We start from the raw sequence: 12,354 nt of genomic DNA on the forward strand, positions 1-12,354 counted from the left end.
TAATGATGGCAAGGCCTGTGGACTGTGAGTACTTTAAAGAAACATATGGTTGGCTACATTTTTTGAAAATAAATGAGTTAGGGTAAAGGGATCCAGATCAGGAAGAGCCTGAAAAGTAAGTGACATACATCTGAGAGTCCCTAATAGGGGTTTTTAGTAACACAGGAGAGAATGAACCAGTGTGAAGACTTTGTTTTTAAGAAAGACAACAGTGTCAAGTGATATAGAAAATACATTTAAACAAAGCAAAAGCAAGAATGAATATGGTAATTAAAGTTATTTGAGTAAAGAAAGCTAGACTACCACTTATAAATTGATCTAAGAATGGCCAACAACAAGAATCTTAAAGCAAGGTTGTTCTGATATGCACAAGAGATTATTTACTATCTGCCATGTTTTCCATATGTTATAGTGTTCTCAAGGGTGTTACTTTGTGGGATGTTCACATGATTTCCCATGCAGAAGAGTAGGTATTTGTATTTCTTTATCCTACTTTGTAGAAGAAGAACTGAAGTACAAAGGTGCTCCTCTAAGTCACAAGGCACAGTTGGTCCAGATGGTGCTATATCCACCTGAAGAAAGAAGCATCATCAAAGTTTCCTTTCTTTCCTTCAGTGTATACTGAGGTTCTGTCTCTGATAGATGTTTTTCTCTCTGTTGCTCAGTACCTATGTCTGCACCTCTTAGGATTATTTTTGAATCATTTTTTCTATCATCACTTGAAGGAGTGTGAAAAAAATTATGAAGTACACCCTAAAAATTTAACCAGGCATTAATGCACATTAAGTTCTCTGTGGATATGCAGGATCTAAGATGAACAGGCTGAACAATACCAACAGATGCTGATTGCATAAACATGGTTTTCTATGCACTTAAAAAACTGACTCCAGTCTTTATAGCTACACTTAAGCACCACTAAGAGTGGGCTACAAACATAAGCTGGCTTTCCAAACATTTTTATAAACTGCAAGAATCCATAAACATTCATTTACTGCTCTGACAATCTTCTCCCCTCGCTGTTCTTTAATGGCAGCCTCTCTTCTCTCTTTCCTACATTAACCTGCTGTAAGACAATGGGCAGTAAGTGCTAGAGGCACAGTTGACTGCCTTGTGGCAGAGAGAGAGAGAGAGAGAGAGAGAGAGAGAGAGAGAGAGAGAGAGAGAGAATGTTGACAATAAACACAATTTAGTTAAGTGCTAAGAAATAGGAGCCAAATAAAAGCTAGGTTAATAAAATTAGGTAGCTGGAAGGTACACATTTTAAAATAAGTGGTTTTTAAGAATAAAAACACAGGCTGGAAAGTTGGCTAAGGAACATTCTGCATAGATCTGTTTTGTTCCCAGCACCCATATCAGGTAGCTTACAACCACCTGTAACTCCAGCTCTGATGAATCTAATGCCCTCCCTCTTCTGGTCTCTATGGACACACACACACTAAATAAATATTAAGGAATAAACAAGCAAAATTTAATAAAATTAGCTGATAGAGTGTAAAACACAAAACAAGTTCAAGTACAGCTTGGCCTATAGCAGTCTCAGTAACCAAAAAATGTAGATGAACATAACCATAACTTTCATTTTCGAGACAGGGTTTTGCTTTGTAGCTCATGCTGAACTTGAACTCAAGATTGTATCACTCAAACTTCCTAAATGGTGTGATCACAGCATAGAGCACAGATGTGCATGTGATGTCATGTCTGGTTCAAAATAACCTTGGAAATAAAAAAAAATTACATACCACACACACACACACACACACACACACACACACACACACACACACACACACACATCCTTATTTCAGTATATCTTGCTATCTAAGCTAACAGTTAATGTCTAAGAGCAGTTAATGCAAAGATTTGGCTTCTAAGAATAGAATCTTAAAATTAATCTAGTAATAGATATGTAAAATGGCTGCTGTGCTATATGATTATTAGCATAAACAGTAAATAGTTCGCTAATGCTTAGCAAAGGTAAACAACCTTGTTTAAAAAAATCCTCCACAGTGTTGGCTTCAATACAGACAACTGTCTGTGAATCCACGTATGGACTGGTATTCACATCATGTAACTGTTAAAGTCCTTCCTTTGATTCCCGCCACCTTTCCAGCTTCCACTCTATTCTGTCTACTTGTCTGTGGAGCCGGAAAGTGTCATTATAAAACAAGGGTGGGAGAGCCAGGCTGTGAGAAACAGTCTGAACAGGCTCCTTAGTCAAGGGGCTGGTAATATTCAGAAGAAAAGAAGAAGAAGAAAGGAGGAGGAGGAAAGAGGAAGAGAAGGAAGAAAAAGAGAAGAGGAGGAGGAAGAAGAGAAAGAAGAGGAAGAAGATGAGGAAGAAGAAAAAGAGGAGGAGGAAGAAGAAGATTACGATTCCAGGAATCTTTATTCAAGACAGGATAGGCTTCAGGCCTATGGCTATGAGGTGCTCACTGCCAGCATGGGCTTTGTATTAGTTACTCCTCTGCTGCTGTGATATACAGTGTCATGACCAGAGCAACTCACAGAAAAGTTTATTTAAGCTTATGGTTCAAGAGAAGAGTCCATGATGGCAGACTCCAGGCATGGTGTGTAGGGGAGCAAGATGAAAGTGTGAATCCTGAACTTCAAGCAAGAAGCAGAGAGTGAACTAGAAATGAAATGACAGAAGGGTTTATACTCTCAAAGGTCACTTCTGATGACGTACTTCCCCCAACAAGAACACACATCCCAAACCTTCTAAATAGCTTCATCAACTGGGGACTAACTATTCAGTAGCCTGCTTTCAGAGAACTGCTTTGCACTGTCCTGCTTTCTATCTATAGCCCAGTGTAGATCACAGGGCTTTCCTTCCCCAATGACCATAAAAATGTCCTTAGATTTCATCTGGTAGACATTTTCTAGCTGCTTCTAACCTATCTGGAGGTAGTTTCTGGAACCTGTCTCAGGACCTGGTCATCTCTTTTTTCTTTTTAGCATCTATAATGCTTCAAAACTGTTTCTTTATAGATACTTTCCCTAGTCTCTAAAGTTTTGGTTTAACAAATTACTTCCAAATAAAGATTTTACTTATCCTTGCTAAATTTTCTATTTTTATTTAGATCTGTAACCTTAGCATATCAAGAAATTTACCATCTTCAGTCTGTCATCTAATGCAATAGCTATCACTCAGGAAACTGGGTAAGGAAACTCAATACCCGAAATTAGAGAACCTCTAATTTAGATGGCTATTTATCTGAAGTTGGCTTATTTGGTGTATGTTCATAGAGATAATGTACATAGAAATAGCACCATGCTAGAAGTTAAGAGGAATTGTTTCCTTATATGAACACGTTCTATGACTTCTACCTTTTCTTTGGTAAAACAGTTAAGACAGATAAACTCTTATTTCTGGAGTAAAAACATCTAAGAATTATCAAGTAAGTTCTAACACGAGGTGAGGATAAAGAAAGAGTAAGAAAAAATTACTTTTCAGTTTCTTTAAATCATTCTAGTTGTGATGCATTTAATAGCAACATAAAGCTCAGTAGAGTCAGTTAGGGAAGAGGGTGGGGCATGATTAGAACTCCACTTCTGCAAATATGATGAGAGGGATGTATTTAAAGTAGATGTTGGGGAAGCTGGTAGGCTTGGAGTGGAAATCCATCACAAAGGAGAGGTTGGACAGTATAATAAATACCTACACTTGTGAACAAGCAAGAGAGGTAGGCTCAGGAAGCAAACAGGTATTAGGTAGTTTAATAAGCATCTTTGGGGCCTGACTCTGGAGGCACTGAGAGAGGAGGAATTAATACTTTATTTCAAAGAATACATTTTCGAATTAAAAAAAATTATTCCTTCTAAATGGAAGTATACATGGGGGTCTCAGGAAAACATTATTCCTTCCAAGTGGAAGAGTTCATGGGGTCTCAGGCATTCTTTGATTTCCCACTTGCTTCTATGTGGCTCTCAGGCCCCTATAGCCTTTAGCTCCATAAAGTACAGCCTGGAAACACTGCTAAATTCTAAGGCCAGTCTAGTCTACAAAGAGAATTCAGGATCAGTTATAGTTAAGATGGATGGATGGATGGGTGGATGGATGGATAGATAGAATTCTATGAAGAAGGTCCACTGTTAGAGATACATTAGGATCAAATACAATTCACCACAGAAGGACCAAAATCAAAATCTGTACTTAAAGCTGGAGCAAAGAGACAGTGAAGAGTAGTTACATTACCTTTGCAATTCTCCCCATTTCATGAATATCTGCTTTTTGATCTTCAATATCCTTGAAAGCAGTTTCAATTCTGCTTAGGATCTGTTCATGGTTACTGCAGGCATCTGGGAGTCCTTCAGGAAAGTAGAACCGTGGAATGTTTATGGACAACGGTGTATTCACGACATCACTCACACAAGGAACAGGGGAGACAGGCCGGGGACTACTTGGAAGGGTTGCTGCAGGTGGAAATGGTGTTGCAGGTTTTTTTTCTGGTTTATTTTGAATCTGGAAAAAATATGATTATAAGACACAAAACTTCTAAACAGTATATATTTCTCAGTAACAGTAAGAAGTGTGTAAATAACAACAAAAACACTTCAACTAGGGGCAGTAGTAATCAAGGGTCTACTTTAAGCATCCTAGAGGGCAGTAAGCTTCTAGGGAATGTTTTCCATATTAAATACATATTATTTGTTAATATTTACTCACATAATTTATGGTTTAAATCCTGCAGTAAATTTTACCATCTATTAGTTGGCAAATATTTCAGGATAATCAAAGACCAACATCAACTCAAACAACATCAACTGATAAAAATCTTAACATGCATTCCCCTTTCTGTTGTTGTTAGAACAACTAAAAATAAAATTCAGGTTTATTGTTGAATGTTGTTTCATACATATATCCAACAGGCCAATAAACAAACAAACAAACACATGTAACTTCATAAAAAAAAAAAAACCAAGGTTACACCCTTTTATCTTTGGTCTTTTCTTTTAAAACAATTCCATACAAACCAACTACTTGTAGTATAGGTAGAAACATATATAATAAAAGTTACCCAGAACAAAGCAAAGGTAGCTTTTTGGGACAGCCAATGGGAGGTTAAGGTATATTCTTAGTCTCTTGGAACTTTACTAGTTATACTCTTTTTGAAAACCGTTTTTGGTGTTTGTGTTAATTTCTACCCCTCCAAAGGAAGAAATGATAAATTCTTTAAAAATATACAGCTAATGTCTGTATTGGCGGTACAGTGGTGACCACAGGGCTTTCTAAAATATATACAAACAGGGGCTGGGGATGTAGGTCAGTGGGCAGAGTACCTGACTACCATTCACAAGGCAGTGGGTTCAATGCCAAGTCCTGAATAAAACCTGGTATGGTGGTACAAGCCTGTGGTTCCAGTACTTGGAAGGTAAGAGGGTCAGGAGCTATATAGGTCATCCTCTGCTATCTAGGCAAGTTGGAGTCCAGCCTGGGCTTCATGAGACTCTTTTTTAAAAAGGAAAATATACATATTGAAATGTATTTGGGATATGGGATTTTTTTTTTCTAGTTTGACTTTGTCAAAGTAGAATTACTACCAGCACTTGAGAAATATTTTTAAAAACTTCTGGCTGGTTTATTTGCCCCTTCCCCTAAGATAGTGGGTTGTTCTAAGATACAAATTTAAATAATTTTTTGTTATGCTGTAATAGGTAAAAACCGGGGTCACTAGTTTCATTATAATTAGTCTTTACAGTTAAGTAAATGTTAATTTATAGTTAATATCTTTCCTTTTCTCAAAAAGTATTTGTTGTGGTGTACTTCATGGGACACTGGAAGGCACAGTATGAAGAGAAATGGTGGGGGAGTGGAGATATTACTATTACTTAGGATCAAGGAAAGAGGGGAGTTACATCACCATTCAGATGAGAGTGTTTGCCTGCATGTGTGTCTGTGTACCATGTACATGCTTGGTGCTGTGGAGGTTAGAAGAGGGTTTCAGACCTACAGGGTCTGGAGTTATAGATGGTTATGAGCCCATGTCAATGCTGGGAATCTCTCATATCCTCCCTAAGAGCAGCAAGTGTTTCTAATTGACCCATATTGCCAACCCCATATGTCTCGCTTTTTAGGAGTTTATTTTTTACCAATGAAGAATAAATTCAGTTCTGAGATTCCTATCAGAATAAAAAACCCCATAAAAACAAAGATTTCATGAAGTTTTGCAGGGTTCTAAATTAGTAAGGGTCATGAGCATGGCAATGTATTAGATGCTACATAAAGTATAAAAGAAAGACAGATACTGAGTAGTTAGGGTTTTTGGGTGTGTGTGTGCTAGAAGTCTCACTTAGTACTGGTGGATGGTGGACAGGCTTCTTGCCACTAAGCTACCTTCCTAGACTTAAGTTTTTTGTTTTTTAATTTACTGTGAACACAAAGTATTATTCAAATGTTGTTTCTTTTTAAAATTACTCTGAACAGTGATCTCATTCAAATCCATAGTTAAGGAAGGAATAGCACAGAGAAAAACGAGGCCAATGAACATAACAAACACACAGCAGTAAACAGTGATGGCTTACTAATTGTGATCTCAGGAGAGTTACCTAATCTTTAGAATCCCAGTAATAAACAGAAAGCATAATCCCCATTCTTTGGAAGGTTGTGGGCACTTAAGAAAATAATTGAATGCAACACAGATAAAGGGTTCCAAGCAGAGCTGAGTATATTTGTCCTTGTGAAAGGCAAAGAGTGGCAAAGCCAAACAGCGGAGTTCTCAAAAGATTATAAACAATGCAGAATTTGGCACACTCCTTTAGATTTGATAATAAATAATCATGGCCACTTGTAAAGCAATCCAAAGTTTATAAACCTCTCTTGATTTGGCAAAGAGATAATCTATTTTGAATAAACATTTCTTTGCCTTAAGAATCAGCAGCACCAGAGAGTATTCTTAAAATTCTGAAACAGGGAAGATCTTCAGAAGTTCTGACTAGATTGTGAGTATTATTAGTGTAATGTTTATTCTGTTATTTTGTGCAGGAAGCGGTTTGTGAGACTATATGTATATAACCATCAAAATTCTGTTTCCTGAAAATGCTTTCAACAGTATGCTATGCAGGCAAGTTAGCTTTAATTTTAGGACAATTGTGGTATTAGAAGTAAGACCACTGGTACTAGTGGGTATGGACACATGCTGAGCTCTTAGAGCAAGACCTTCAGTGCTAACTGTGCATTTATACTGACAGATGAACACAACATTCTGAACAAACACTGGCTGCCAAAGTTAGCTAACTGACTGGACAAACATTTGACCACCTACGGTTCTCTTCTTTTGTGTATATACTTTTTTAAACAAAGCAATTGACTAATAAACTATTTATTAAGTCATTGGTCAATGACCCTTGATCCTAGAAATACAGTTGTCTTAAATTTTTGGCCATGTGCCTAGCCCTGTAAATACTTGAAAGTGTTTATGTATTGTTTTGAGATCAGGTAATAAGAAAAACATTTATACATGAGAAAAATCCTATTCCTACAATTTAGTAAAGATTTTGACATTATATTTAATCACCAGAAAAATTATTGCTGCACCTCTTTTTCTTAATAGTCTTGAAGCAAGTACATAATTCACCATGTTCATACACATCTGATGGTTTATAACTCTGTGTGTGGTTTATATTTTGACAGTTTTGAAGCTGGTGTTGAAGTGCACTGTATGTGTGACAGTTTCCTTTATTAAAGCTTATTTGATGGTAAAAAAAGTCATTGGTCAATAAGGGGAAATAATATAAAAAATGAATTTATTCTGAACTTTTAGTGCTATTACTTTGCTCTCAGTTGTGTTACTATGAGATACATAATTTAAATCTCAAAGTAGTATAATAAAACTGATTTTATAAACATAGATTTTTAAAAAGTTATAATTTTTTTTTGCCTGATTTGTTGACAGGTTTGACATATCTTCAGTTTAAACTAAAGCTGTTTTGGTCCAGTTTAGGACCAGTAATAAAAAAAAGAATACATTGGGGAAAGTATTTCAATTCTCTACTTCAGGTTTTCAGTACTAGTACATTACTAGTCATTCTGAACAGTCACTGATATTGTCATAATATTTCCAATATTGACCATTTTGACACACAGAAAGAAAAAAGTCACATACCTCACCCCCAAATTTGAAGTTTTTCTGGGTCAGAATAACTATAAAATTATGGTTCCTTCCTAGAATTTGGATGATAAGCATTTATCTAGTCCCCCTCTTTGTACTGTACTCCATGTTAGGCAACTTGTGTGGTGAGACAGCAGTGTAGCAGAGACTGTGGTCACTGCAGGCAGCAATCAGTACCAGCTTGCTAGAGGATGGCATTTGTTTAAAATTTAGAAGAATTTGTTATGCTCCACTGTCTACACATCCACAGCGTACTGCAGACATACACAGCTGTCGCCATATAAAAATATCTTTGGGAGCTGCTAAAATGGTTCGATGGATAAAGGCATTTGTCACACAAGCCAAGTGACCAGAGTTTGATCCCCAGGGCCTACATAAAGATGGAAGAAAAAACTGACTTTGTAAAGCTGTTCTCTAATTTCTACATGTGTGATATGGCATGTGTGCTCACATACACCACACACACACTGATAAGTATAGTAAAAATACTCTTTCACAAATATTACTAAGATCCATATTCTTTTAAACAAACATTCGTTCTATCTTAATAAAATCTACTGATTTAACTTACAAATAAGTTTTCTACAGAAATTCTTGCTTTCTAGTATACTTGGTAAATACTTAGTAAGTTATATTTATTGTCTTCAAAACAAGATTCCTCTCTACAGGATAAAAATGTGAGTACTGTACTCTGGGTCCAGAAGCTCTATTTTTAAACCTGTTGGAATCTCTTTACAAATAGCTTTCTGTAAATAGCTAAATAGCGAACACAGATTAATTCCTTGACCTAATATCAAGATACAAGTGAGTAATAAAATTATGTTAGTTTACTGGGTGGTTGTATTAGTAATTAAAATATTTAAAAGAAACACCCAAGTCTCAAACCTGTGTCTGCTGAAATGACTTCAGCCTCTTCTTAAACCGTGATGGGAGAACAAAATCACAGCCCCTTGCTAGGAAAGCTAATTCTCCCCTTAAATCCGGGTCCCTTCGCAAAGATGTTTCCTTGATCATCATTTTTGAAAAGTGAATGTTTAGTTTCCAGTCGGTCAGCTCAGTTCCAGCTCACTTCTGAAGACAGTGTCAATCTTCTCAGTAGAAAGATATTTTTTTCTTCTTATCTCACAAATAAGTTGTATTTAATCATTATGTTCTCTCAGCCTCCTGGGACCACAATCCATGCTTGTCCTGACATGCAGTTGGTTTCCAAATACAGCCTGCGACTCACAATGTCTGCTCATAATATTCCAGTTAGAAACACAGCCTGCAAAAGGGCCTATTGCTTCTTGTGGTAGCGTTATGTGAAATTGACCTGTACGTGTTGAGAATGCAGAGCCTTCTGGGAAAGAAAGCACTCACTACTCCTAACACCACAATTAGAAACATTACAGCTGGACCTTAGAATAGCAACTTCTCAGATAATTCTAACTTCTGAAACTGAGAAGGGAGGGGCTGAGCACATACTTTATCCTCAGACCAGGGTGAAAAAGAGTATGTGGAGCATTTTTGTCTTTTGTCTAGTTGATATTGTTTTAAAAAAACAAAACAGAACAAACTGAACTTCAAATCTGAAAGTATTAGTTCAAGAATAGCTTTTAAATTATTATCTGAAGAGGAAGCAATTATTCCATACCCCCTAATCTCTCTACTCAAAATATGACAGAAATTGTCATTCTCAAATGACAATTTACAAAAATATTTTGTTGGTTTTAAAAGCATACTATTTTATCCTTTGAAATAATTATGGATATAGTTTTAAAATTTATCTTCAAAAGTATTTTTAAGAAAATGGAACAACTTAACATCCTAACAAAGAAATATTAGATATGTATGGATGAATAAAATTTTTACCAAACAAGGGTACAAAAGATGATCAAAAAGAATAACAGTACGTTCTGAGATTCTGAGACTTTTTCCTTTGAGGAACTTTAAAGAAATCAAAATATTTCTTAATTTCACCATATATTAAATATTGTTCTCATTTTAATATTTATAAGTAAATTACCAAAGTATTCTCTTATGCATATTTATATTTCATTATTTATTTTTAATTAATCTCACCAATCAGGATTTATTTTTTATTTCTAGAAAATATAAAACTCCGTAGAGAACAAAACTAAAAATGTGAAAGTATACATATACATAAGTAATAAGTAAATGTAAAAATGAAAATATCTAAGATCCACATTTGTACATGTGAATGTAGTTTTGCTTCTCTACTGCCGCCAGACTTTATATCTGTAACATTTTATGAAATAATTACTATCCAGTGGTGTCTGAATTCTCCAGGGCAGGTTTAATTTTAAGTCATTGACTCATTCAAGTATTTTTATGATCGCTATGTGCCAGGTGCTGTGCTGGCCATGAAGACAGAGATGACAATGAAGTAACTTCTTAGTTCTCTCCCTTTGCTTCGCAGTACAATGGTGAATTGGACAAAAGGACAAGAAATATTTACATAGTTCACTTAGTTCCTGTATATTTCTTAAGTTTTAAGGTCAGAACAATGGTTAAAAGTACAAATGTCGGTGCAGTGTGGTGCTGAATGCTTTTAAACTCAGTACTCAGTGAGGCAGAAGCAGGCCTCTATTAGCTGTGGGCCAGCCATGTCTACGTGAGACAGCCTCCGCCCTCCCTCCCCAACACACACCAAGAAACAGATAATACTTAAACCTCTCAAGAAAGTTGCTCTGTTGCTCTTAAGGACACATTTCTGTATGTTTTCTGATAATGAAATAAGTTCCAAGTTTTCATTTATAAAACTGTTTTAAAAAAAGTTAGAAAACCGAAGGGCACAAAATCAGGGCCCTTAAGGGTACAGTAAAGAGCTGGTTGTGGTAATAAGTTACTGACAAAGAAGAGACTAGCATGAGGTTATTTGATTTTTACTTACTTATTTATGTTTGCATGGAATTATAGTTGCTTGGTTGTAGTTAGGATTTGAGAACCTGACTTATAAGGAGCACACCTGAAATCAGAACCTAAAAGCATTGTTTTAGCACAGCCCCGTCTTTACTGGGAAAGCTCAATATAAGCAAACTTCACTGTAGACACCAGCAGGCTCTATGACCCGAGTTCTTTCCTCTGAAGACACAGGTAGTCCTGTCTGCACTGTGTGCACACCATGAGTCTCCAGGGCAACAACCACACACAAGACACCAACTAATGCTTTCTGTTGTGAGGATCACTGGGATTTTCAGCTGTTATTTTGAGATCTGGCTGCCAAGACTGGAGTTCTTTTCCTGTAGACCATTCCTCCAGAATAAGCATGCCTGGTATGAAGGATAAGTTTGTGGCAGGCTTCTTTCTTCTTGTATGTTTCAAGGCTTTACATGAGGCAGCATGTACCAGTGCTTTGTCCCATTGTGTGGACACTTGAGCTTTTTCTACTTTGGGGCTATTATAATGCATCAGAGATAATCTCAAGTTCAGAAAGATTATCTCTTTTGACCCAAAATGCTTATTCCAGAGCAGAGGTTCTCAACCTGTGGGTTGTGACCCCTTTGGGAGTCAAATGACCCTTTTACATCAGAAATGAAAATAAAGATGTTTATATTACAATTCATAACAATAGCAAAATTACAGTCATGAAATAGCAACAAAATTATATTTATGGCTGGGGTCAGCACTATATGAGGAACTGTATTAAAGAGTCATGGTTGAGAATCACTAAAGGGAGATATATGAAATGACAAATTCCTGAGTGGGGCCTTTGTGGGTTTCCTGGCATAGGCATGTGCAGGAGAGGATGGCCTTATTGCTAAGACCCTAAAAAGAAGGTATTCCTTTTGAGATAGCCTTCAGTATCTCAAACAAGAAAAGAAAAACAAAAACCAAAAAAAAAAAAAAAAAAAAAAAAAAACAAACAAAAAAAAAAACCCTTCTTAAGTCATTAAGTTTGGAAGAAGATGTGCCCCAGTGGAAGGTAAGTAAGGAAAAGTGGTATAACACTGTATGTGAGGCCAATACATACCCTCCTACAGAATTTATTTTGTAAGGCTTAGTCTAAAACTCAGAATTGTTTTTAAAGTAATTTTCTAAATCTTATACTTATCTGGCCTTCTCTCTTACAAAAGGAAGACAATGATATATAACCTTAATTATCTTTGGAAAGAGTCAGCTTTAGGCAATGTTTTAAGAAGGGTGGCTTAAAAAAATTTAAAGATTGAGTGAAAAACTAAATCACTTATTTTGATTTACGTATAATGCATTGTATTGTGCTAGGGGCTGTAGCTGTGCCTTGCTG

The 12,354-nt window shown here is 36.2% G+C and overlaps 1 protein-coding gene across 2 annotated transcripts in view; it reads right to left on the reverse strand.

The window, feature by feature from the left end:
• The window catches only part of PPP2R3A (protein phosphatase 2 regulatory subunit B''alpha), a 133,782-nt gene that overhangs the window by 63,439 nt on the left and 57,989 nt on the right, over nt 1-12,354 (reverse strand). Inside the window, exons 1-2 of one of the 2 annotated variants that reach the window (XM_080934443.1) lie at nt 8,994-9,431; nt 4,196-4,462 (exon numbers count right to left, since the gene is read on the reverse strand). In XM_080934443.1, coding sequence (XP_080790569.1) covers nt 4,196-4,462; nt 8,994-9,125 — 399 coding nt within the window. In that variant the 5' untranslated portion in view covers nt 9,126-9,431. Of the gene's footprint in view, nt 1-4,195; nt 4,463-8,993; nt 9,432-12,354 lie in introns of those variants that run through there. The other variant, XM_080934442.1, reaches the window with a different exon arrangement.

Source organism: Micromys minutus, assembly GCF_963924665.1.
Source record: "Micromys minutus genome assembly, chromosome: 21".
Lineage (NCBI taxonomy): Eukaryota > Metazoa > Chordata > Mammalia > Rodentia > Muridae > Micromys > Micromys minutus.